This window comes from Acipenser ruthenus, chromosome 32 (assembly GCF_902713425.1).
Source record: "Acipenser ruthenus chromosome 32, fAciRut3.2 maternal haplotype, whole genome shotgun sequence".
In the NCBI taxonomy this organism is placed as follows: domain Eukaryota; kingdom Metazoa; phylum Chordata; class Actinopteri; order Acipenseriformes; family Acipenseridae; genus Acipenser; species Acipenser ruthenus.
Window position 1 is genome coordinate 6,779,508 of NC_081220.1, and position 10,678 is coordinate 6,790,185.

At 41.3% G+C, this 10,678-nt stretch overlaps 1 protein-coding gene across 1 annotated transcript; it reads right to left on the reverse strand.

The window, feature by feature from the left end:
• Positions 1 to 2,984: 2,984 nt before the first annotated feature.
• Positions 2,985 to 9,997, reverse strand: LOC117420775 (P2X purinoceptor 7-like). The gene is made up of 7 exons (XM_059005883.1): positions 9,918 to 9,997; positions 9,692 to 9,833; positions 7,248 to 7,384; positions 6,681 to 6,771; positions 6,236 to 6,301; positions 5,996 to 6,112; positions 2,985 to 3,878 (listed from the first exon to the last, which is right to left on the reverse strand). The coding sequence occupies exons 2-7, from the start codon at positions 9,701 to 9,703 to the stop codon at positions 3,537 to 3,539; spliced, it is 765 nt and encodes a 254-aa protein (XP_058861866.1). The 5' UTR covers positions 9,704 to 9,833; positions 9,918 to 9,997; the 3' UTR covers positions 2,985 to 3,536.
• Positions 9,998 to 10,678: the final 681 nt, after the last annotated feature.

The following is a 10,678-nucleotide window of genomic DNA, read 5'->3' on the forward strand; positions in this document are numbered from 1 at the left end:
GTACTGTCTCTTATAAGGAGTGTGTTATTCACAGCAGTGTGAAATTGAGTGGTACTGTCTCTATAGGAGTGTGTTATTCACAGCAGTGTGAAATGGACGCGTACTGTCTCTTATAAGGAGTGTGTTATTCACAGCAGTGTGAAATGGAGCAGTACTGTCTCTATAGGAGTGTGTTATTAACAGCAGTGTGAAATGGAGCGGTACTGTCTCTTATAAGGAGCGTGTTATTCACAGCAGTGTGAAATGGAGCGGTACTGTCTCTATAGGAGTGTGTTATTCACAGCAGTGTGGAATGGAGTGGTACTGTCTCTTATAAGGAGTGTGTTATTCACAGCAGTGTGAAATGGAGCGATACTGTCTCTTATAAGGAGTGTGTTATTCACAGCAGTGTGAAATGGAGCAGTACTGTCTCTTATAAGGAGTGTGTTATTCACAGCAGTGTGAAATGGAGCAGTACTGTCTCTTATAAGGAGTGTGTTATTCACAGCAGTGTGAAATGGAGCGGTACTGTCTCTATAGGAGCGTGTTATTCACAGCAGTGTGAAATGGAGCAGTACTGTCTCTATAGGAGTGTGTTATTCACAGCAGTGTGAAATGTAGCAGTACTGTCTCTATAGGAGCGTGTTATTCACAGCAGTGTGAAATGGAGCGGTACTGTCTCTTATTAGGAGTGTGTTATTCACAGCAGTGTGAAATGGAGCAGTACTGTCTCTTATAAGGAGTGTGTTATTCACAGCAGTGTGAAATGGAGCAGTACTGTCTCTTATTAGGAGTGTGTTATTCACAGCAGTGTGAAATGGAGCAGTACTGTCTCTATAGGAGTGTGTTATTCACAGCAGTGTGAAATGGAGCGGTACTGTCTCTTATTAGGAGTGTGTTATTCACAGCAGTGTGAAATGGAGCAGTACTGTCTCTTATAAGGAGCGTGTTATTCACAGCAGTGTGAAATGGAGCGGTACTGTCTCTATAGGAGCGTGTTATTCACAGCAGTGTGAAATGGAGCAGTACTGTCTCTTATAAGGAGTGTGTTATTCACAGTAGTGTGAAATGGAGCAGTACTGTCTCTATAGGAGCGTGTTATTCACAGCAGTGTGAAATGGAGCGGTACTGTCTCTATAGGAGTGTGTTATTCACAGCAGTGTGAAATGGAGTGGTACTGTCTCTATAGGAGCGTGTTATTCACAGCAGTGTGAAATGGAGCAGTACTGTCTCTTATAAGGAGTGTGTTATTCACAGCAGTGTGAAATGGAGCAGTACTGTCTCTATAGGAGCATGTTATTCACAGCAGTGTGAAATGGAGCGGTACTGTCTCTATAGGAGTGTGTTATTCACAGCAGTGTGAAATGGAGTGGTACTGTCTCTATAGGAGCGTGTTATTCACAGCAGTGTGAAATGGAGCAGTACTGTCTCTTATTAGGAGTGTGTTATTCACAGCAGTGTGAAATGGAGCAGTACTGTCTCTTATAAGGAGTGTGTTATTCACAGCAGTGTGAAATGGAGCGGTACTGTCTCTTATAAGGAGTGTGTTATTCAGAGCAGTGTGAAATGGAGCAGTACTGTCTCTTATAAGGAGCCTGTTATTCACAGCAGTGTGAAATGGAGCGTTACTGTCTCTTATAAGTTATGTGTTATTCACAGCAGTGTGAAATGGAGCAGTACTGTCTCTTATAAGGAGTGTGTTATTCACAGCAGTGTGAAATGGAGCAGTACTGTCTCTTATAAGGAGTGTGTTATTCACAGCAGTGTGAAATGGAGCAGTACTGTCTCTTATAAGGAGCCTGTTATTCACAGCAGTGTGAAATGGAGCGTTACTGTCTCTTATAAGTTATGTGTTATTCACAGCAGTGTGAAATGGAGCAGTACTGTCTCTTATAAGGAGTGTGTTATTCACAGCAGTGTGAAATGGAGCAGTACTGTCTCTTATAAGGAGCCTGTTATTCACAGCAGTGTGAAATGGAGCAGTACTGTCTCTTATAAGGAGCGTGTTATTCACAGCAGTGTGAAATGGAGCAGTACTGTCTCTTATAAGGAGTGTGTTATTCACAGCAGTGTGAAATGGAGCAGTACTGTCTCTTATAAGGAGTGTGTTATTCACAGCAGTGTGAAATGGAGCAGTACTGTCTCTTATAAGGAGTGTGTTATTCACAGCAGTGTGAAATGGAGCAGTACTGTCTCTTATAAGGAGTGTGTTATTCACAGCAGTGTGAAATGGAGCAGTACTGTCTCTATAGGAGTGTGTTATTCACAGCAGTGTGAAATGGAGCGGTACTGTCTCTATAGGAGCGTGTTATTCACAGCAGTGTGAAATGGAGCAGTACTGTCTCTTATAAGGAGCGTGTTATTCACAGCAGTGTGAAATGGAGCAGTATTGTCTCTTATAAGGAGCGTGTTATTCACAGCAGTGTGAAATGGAGCGGTACTGTCTCTATAGGAGTGTGTTATTCACAGCAGTGTGAAATTGAGTGGTACTGTCTCTATAGGAGTTTGTTATTCACAGCAGTGTGAAATGGAGCAGTACTGTCTCTTATAAGGAGTGTGTTATTCACAGCAGTGTGAAATGGAGCGGTACTGTCTCTTATAAGGAGTGTGTTATTCACAGCAGTGTGAAATGGAGCAGTACTGTCTCTTATAAGGAGTGTGTTATTCACAGCAGTGTGAAATGGAGCAGTACTGTCTCTTATAAGGAGTGTGTTATTCACAGCAGTGTGAAATGCAGCGGTACTGTCTCTTATAAGGAGTGTGTTATTCACAGCAGTGTGAAATGGAGCAGTACTGTCTCTTATAAGGAGTGTGTTATTCACAGCAGTGTGAAATGGAGCGGTACTGTCTCTTATAAGGAGTGTGTTATTCACAGCAGTGTGAAATGGAGCGGTACTGTCTCTTATAAGGAGTGTGTTATTCACAGCAGTGTGAAATGGAGCGGTTCTGTCTCTTATAAGGAGTGTGTTATTCACAGCAGTGTGAAATGGAGCGGTTCTGTCTCTTATAAGGAGTGTGTTATTCACAGCAGTGTGAAATGGAGTGGTACTGTCTCTTATAAGGAGCCTGTTATTCACAGCAGTAAGCACTAGGTACTCAGAGCAGTTCCTTACCCTGAGGCTTTTAAAAGGTCATTTTCCATTTATTGTAATTTGTTCATTTTATATTAATTTCAGCGTGCTACAAGAGTGTTGAAAAGCATCAGTTGATGAAAACTGCTGTCAGAACAAAACTTAATTAACTATCTGCCTTTGCTTAGCAATGAAAAATATACTGTGTGCACAATACATGTTAAAACAACAACAACAATAAAACAGTATAAAAAATGTATAAGGGCTGGATTCATAGACCCTGCTCTTGGACTACCTATTGTTACCTTCAGTAGTATTACTCATGGTCTGTGAAAACACTCCTTTATTACTGTAAAATGCAGGTTTGTAAGGGTACTCTTTCCCTATTCTATATAAAACTGCACATTGAATCTTTAATGAACAAACTACAGTAGCTTCAAGGTAACTAAAGCAGCCACCTACTCTTCCCCAGTCTCACTTATCACCTTAACCATATTCTATAAACACCTCACGATAGCTAACAGATGGTAGGTGCAGTGTTGCAGCCACTTGTACTGGCATGTTTAGCTGGGGATTCCTGTACAGCAGCTGTGAGGTCTGCCTGTCAAGGACGAGTGGAGAGAATGTAGCGGGGGTGCTGATGCACTGCGTGGTGCTACTGTGGAAGGACAGCTCTTCCTCCAAGTTTGTCATCGGGCGCCACGACGGTGAGGTTTCGTGTTCCTCTGAACACGCACCCGTTTGTCTCTCTTGCATCTCTGTGTCTTCACTGCAGCTGGGAGGCCTTTGCGGAGAGCTCGGGCTTTCTCTCGTACTTACATTTTGCAGCTAGAAAACAAAATATACACAGTATTTATAAACCATGAGAAGAAGCACATACATGGAAATCTCATCACCTGTTTCCATGTTTTTCTTGGTTCCACATGCATTTGTTTGACCAGACAGGGCAATGATGTTAAACCTCCCATGTAGACTCCTCCCCTTCTTTTCTCATATGTTTCCATAGTGACCAGAATGAAACATTCAACTGTTTGGTAAGGGAGGTATGACACTACCTTCCTGTGGAGAAAAAATTTAATTCCAGGACTAAAAATTATGAATAAACTCCCCAAACCTACCACAAGCAACCTCACAACTTATCCTTCTCACTTGAGGAGAGGCAGGTTTCATTTCCTGTAGGCTCTTTTTGAAGGATCCTTCCACCACCTCTATGTGGTCCTGTGACAGAAATATAATCTCCCTCCCGACCTGTGAGGGCGCTAAGCAGCGAAAAGGAAAGGCTTTGGGTGGGCTGGCCTGACAGTTCTTTTCCTGGGACGGAAGGTAAATGATGTAGCAGCTGCAGATAGTAAAGACAGCTGCAATCGCTTACCAAGGGGTTGTGCATAATGGCATAAGGGGCCGGAGAATCGTAAATCATTTCCTTTGCTTGGTTTCAGAGCGGCTACGGAACTGGAAGGACCGGGAGAGATCCCCTGTGAATTATTGTCAGCAGTATTCGTGAGTGTTTTGTTTGTTTTTGTTGCTGTTAGTAATTGTCTTTTGTTTTGTAAATTCACTAGATGGCCAACACGTCTCCAGAGCTGTCGCCTTGGGCCAGCACTACCCGGAACAACAACACCACAGTCACTGTTTAAATTGTTATCACCCACCACCAACACTGCTGCACGCACCCGGACTGGTGTATTGTATTGTATTGTGGGGCGGATAACCTGTACTATTATTTGGTTTGCAAAACCAGTTATTATTGTTTCCTGCCGTGCTCTAAACATTGCTGTGTATTGCCGGGGGATTATTATTTGGTCACCAGACCTGGATACAATTAAAAACTGTTCCAAACTGGATTATAACTCTCTGTGTTTCATTACTGCACTGCATCACCCCTGCACCTGCACATACCACTTACCACTTTGCCACAGATCCTCATCCACTAAGGAGATGCACAGAGGACTCTGAGAAAGAGACAAGACAGTACAACCCTACCTCTCTCACTTTGGAGATTGTCTATCTCCAATCACTCTGCTGTCCTTTCTTTGCTCATACATATAATGTAACAGACCAGGGGGAGGAAGGGGAAAATATGTAGTCAATACCACAGGAGTGAGCCAGCATGGGGTACACCTGGCTCTAAAAAAAAAATGAATGCCACCTGCCTGCAATTAGCAGGCAGGTATTTAAACTAGGACAAATGTTTGTCTGGGCAGTCTCCAGTCTGTGTGAAGAGAGAGGCTGGCACAGTGAAGATACCTGTGTGGTCTGTAAAAGGTACTGTGTGAACCTTTTTGTTTGTACTTACGTGAAAGTGTGCTATTTTGTTTTACTGGTAAATGGATTAGCCGTCCAGTTTTAGTTAGGGATAGAGAAAAAGTTTGAGTTAGTGCACCGAAGTTAACCTAGGCTTCTGTTTTGTTTTGGTTCGTCTTGGTTTGTCTTATTTCTGTAATTAATAAAATGGCACAGAAGTGCTATTAAAAACTTCAAATTCTTGTGTCTGGGTCTGATTTTAAGGATCTATAAACCTTAAAATAAGTGAAATCTTTCACAATTATTATTCTGTAAAAAATTTTTAAGTAGATTTTGTTTTCTTTAAATTGAAAATGGCCAATATAGAGTTTACCTGTTTTCTCCCAAATTTGGTTTGGATTGCTAACCTAGGTGGCTACCCACAAACCACCTGGGCACTTTAGCCAATCGATTATACTGTATGGTGGAGAGCGCTGTTGCCTGGTGAGATGAACTAATCCCAGCCAACTGGCAAATGCAAATGCAGCCACTAGGCTGGCAACTAAAGTACTAGGCCAAGATACAACCAAGATTCTAAACAGTGAGCTCTGGATCAAATGACTAACCACACAGTAGTGTCTTTACTAGGTGAGCCAGTGGGGACCCCCAGCTAACCTTTTCTCATTAACTTCAATGTAGCCGCACTGGTAACCTGTCCTTACCTCTGTCTGATCTTCTACAGCTTCATATTTCTTCTCAGTGTAGTAACTTTTGACCTCTTTTTTGCAGCCACAGCGAGGAATGTAGTTTGTAAGGAGGATGTCGACCACGAATATAGACTGAAAGGTACGTAGAGGAAAATGACCTTCATGAGATCCACACTGATTTTAAACTGTGAATGCACTTTATACACAAAGACAGGGACGCATTAGCAGAATACATAGCAAATGTTTTAGACTCACCACACCGAAGTAGGAGAGTGTGGATCCAATGTATGTAATCGTCTTAATTGTATTGAATTTTCCAGCCTTTAGAATAAAAAAATAACCATCAAAAGCAATTTTAAATGTTTACAATAATAAAAACAACAATAATCATAATCATAATAATAAGTCTTTCATTGTGTCAGGACTCTAAACCAGGCTGCAGGTTTGAATGGGAAGGGGTCCTCACATTAAAACTGTCCCTCCTGAAAGAGTCATCTTGAGCAGTTTGAAGGACTGAAAGCTAATTAATAAATCCTATTCTGAATGCAATGCTCTTGGTTACATTTCAAAATAGTGGTTATGAAAAAAACATACTTTTCTTCACAGGACAGGTGTACTTGTTTCAGTGTACATAGTCATGTGATAAATTGATTTAATTTGATATGCACTAAACAGAGTTCAAACTAAGAGTCTTAATCACCTTTCCAGTCACCATGACATCAAACCGGATTCCATACACCTTGAACAATGTGCGCGCTTCCACTCTGTTCTGTTTATAGTATCTTGCAAACCTGCAAATAAAGACCAGCAGATTGTTCTCTGGTATACAGTCCTGCCTGCCATACCCACAGGAATTATCAAGATGCAAATCCGTATCTATTATGGTTTGTCATTCACAAGCACCCTTCAATTTGCAGCAGTACAGCTGCAGTTCAGCAAAGCTGAAATAAAAGGAATGATTTAACGGCATAATGTTGTTGCAAAGCGAGTGCGCTGTTATCCAGCTGCATCCCCTCACTGCCAGAATTAGGAGGTTTAAACTGGAATGCAACAGTACCTGTTCCTGCCACGGGAGGGCGCTCCAGCTCTAAGGCATCGTCACACTTTGAAACAACCAAGACAAATGGCAAAAAGCTTTCACTGTGGCTGACAACTCAAGCCTACCAGTCAACAGTAAGCAATGTCACCATCGCCAGCTCTAGCTAACAGTATATTAGACACTGGAAGCATACCCCTTCTCTGTAATAAAAGACTGTACTGCTCTGACCTGAAGTTCAAGCCAGGGTATAGGGTCTTGTGGCTGTTTTTCTCATCCAGTCTTCGAAAGCTGTACTCCGGGACACACTTGGAAAGCAGCCAATCCAGGTTACATTCCCATTTAATCTGTATTGCTATCACTCCTCCCTGTGATTCAAGTGGAAGTACAAACCACCCTTACAAACATGACAATGAGGTATAAGAGCATGTACAGAATAGGATAAAGTAATGGTAATGACTGACATGTGGACAGACAGAGACACCTCCATATAGTCCCACAATGTCATACTCCCAATAGCGTGTGCTGAATAATGTGAATACCATGTTTCATTCTGGTTTGATAAGAGATTGTCCAGATATATGTAAAAATGTAAGTGAGACTACGGAGGTACGACTGCCTACACTGTATTCCCATTGCTGGGGATTTCTTCCTCTGGGATACAAAAAAAAGCAATGGGAATTTAAATGTAAAGACCATCAAATACAATTTCTTGCTCAAGTCTAATAATATGATGCAGAATATATATATATATATATATATATATATATATATATATATATATATATATATATATATATATAACAATTCCCTGCTGAAGTCTAATCAAATACAATTTCAGACCATCAAATACAATTTCTTGCTCAAGTCTAATAATATGATGCAGAATATATATATATATATATATATATATATATATATATATATATATATATATATATATATATATATATATATATAACAATTCCCTGCTGAAGTCTAATAATATGATGCCGAATATTTAGTACTTCTAGTTTTAAGGACACAAGATCCCCCACCTTTAAACCTGTAGAGAAATAGATCAAATACAAGTTATTGCAGACACTCAATTTATATTAAGAAACATGTTTGTAGTTTAAATCAAGGATAATGTAAGGGATTTAAACAAATCAGATGCACTGCGCTCAGCACAGCTGCAAGGTATGCTGGAACACAAAGACGTAGCAAAAACAAGGTTCAGCTTCACACCACATTTAGGCAAGATATATAAGACAGGCATTTGAGAAGCATTCAAGAGGATCCTTCATGAACACACAACAGTGTTGTGACAGATGCTCTCCCAGAGATTAGGGAACTCATTACTCATTCATTTCTGCTAATAACTAGAAGCCACATTATGGTGTCTAAAAATAATGATTAAGGTGCAGAAGTGTGACACTTGATTACTGGAATCAATAAAGGAAATGTGTTCAATTCGGTTTCAATTCTTGTTGTGTGCACTCCTTCACACACAGATACGGACAGGATGTAGTTTCCTTACACCTGCATCACTCTATGATCCAAACAAGCATACTCTTCAGCACAAGAACAGGGGCACAGTAAGACAATGAATAAGCATACTCTTCAGCACAAGAACAGAGACACAGTAAGAACATGAATAAGCATACTCTTCAACACAAGAACAGGGGCACAGTAAGAAAATGAATAAGCATACTCTTCAGCACAAGAACAGGGGCACAGTAAGAAAATGAATAAGCATACTCTTCAGCACAAGAACAGAGACACAGTAAGAACATGAATAAGCATACTCTTCAGCACAAGAACAGAGACACAGTAAGAAAATGAATAAGCATACTGTTCAGCACAAGAACAGGGGCACAGTAAGAAAATGAATAAGCATACTCTTCAGCACAAGAACAGAGACACAGTAAGAAAATGAATAAGCATACTCTTCAGCACAAGAACGGGGGCACAGTAAGAACATGAATAAGCATACTCTTCAGCACAAGAACAGGGGCACAGTAAGAACATGAATAAGCATACTCTTCAGCACAAGAACAGAGGCACAGTAAGAACATGAATAAGCATACTCTTCAGCACAAGAACAGGGGCACAGTAAGAAAATGAATAAGCATACTCTTCAGCACAAGAACAGAGACACAGTAAGAAAATGAATAAGCATACTCTTCAACACAAGAACAGAGGCACAGTAAGAAAATGAATAAGCATACTCTTCAGCACAAGAACGGGGGCACAGTAAGAACATGAATAAGCATACTCTTCAGCAAAAGAACAGAGACACAGTAAGAACATGAATAAGCATACTCTTCAGCACAAGAACAGGGGCACAGTAAGAAAATGAATAAGCATACTCTTCAGCACAAGAACAGGGGCACAGTAAGAAAATGAATAAGCATACTCTTCAGCACAAGAACAGAGGCACAGTAAGAAAATGAATAAGCATACTCTTCAGCACAAGAACAGAGGCACAGTAAGAAAATGAATAAGCATACTCTTCAGCACAAGAACAGGGGCACAGTAAGAAGCAAGACAATGATCTCTGCTTTGAATTGCCTTCTGTTTTGTTTTCTCATTTCTCTGCGATTAAATGCATATGGTTGCAATTGGCAGCCCTGACCCTGAGAACAGAAGCCCTATTGTGTGACTCTATGGAGGTAAAAGAACCAGAAATGAACCTCAACAGCCATTTCTGTGAAGTCCTCCCCGGCTTCTTGGACAATATCTCGCAGGCGAAATTTCGGGCAGTATGGGTCCGTCGTTCGGTTAAAAATACAGTTTTGCAGATAGGTTTCATTCAACTCCGGCAAAATGTTTCTCCTGTAAAAAAAATAAACGTGACATTATTTTAATAGAGCACACTGAATGCACTACAGTAGGTTAGCTTGTAATCTAGAGCCTTACTTTGTGTAATTGAAGTTAATGAATCCAATGTTGTTTTTAATAAAGATGGTGACATTTTCTGCTGATCCAAAAATAGCAGGTCTAGGTAGAAAAAAGAATGACATTATTTACTGAGAATCATCTTTCATGCCCTTTGAGTCTTTATTATTAGGCAAACACTGACAAGTGGCTCCCATAGCTTATGCCTTTTATCATGTATTTTTCAAGAAAGTGTAACATTATAAATAGAAGCCATTAGGCACATACGATTTGATCCCATCAGTGAACCCCCGACCATGCCATCCAGAGCTCTTACTAGTGGAGCTCAGTTGACTGAAGGTTCAGCGAGTGTCCTCCGATCCCACGACCGAGCCAGTTTCCTTTTCTGCACCCAGGAACTCGAGAGAGGATGTCAGCGAGCTGCCGGCCTCTGGAGGACAAAGGCCAGCCCTGCAGAGGTCTCCGAGTTCACTGGGTGCCTGGCCAGTAGGGACCTGTGTAGCATGATGAGGAGAAACAGTCTGTGCCGGGTTTGCCTCCCTAACCTGCAGGAGCACCAGAGCCACTGTGACGGTCCTTCCGCAAACCCCCAGCAAAGACTGGCAACATCGCACAGCCAGGATCCGGACCTGTGCTCCCATGACTATATGACTCACCTGCACATCACACGCTGTGCTTGTACCAGCAACATCACACAGCCAGGACCCGGACCTGTGCTCCCCTGACTATATGACTCACCTGCACATCACACGCTGTGCTTGTACCAGCAACACTGCACAGCC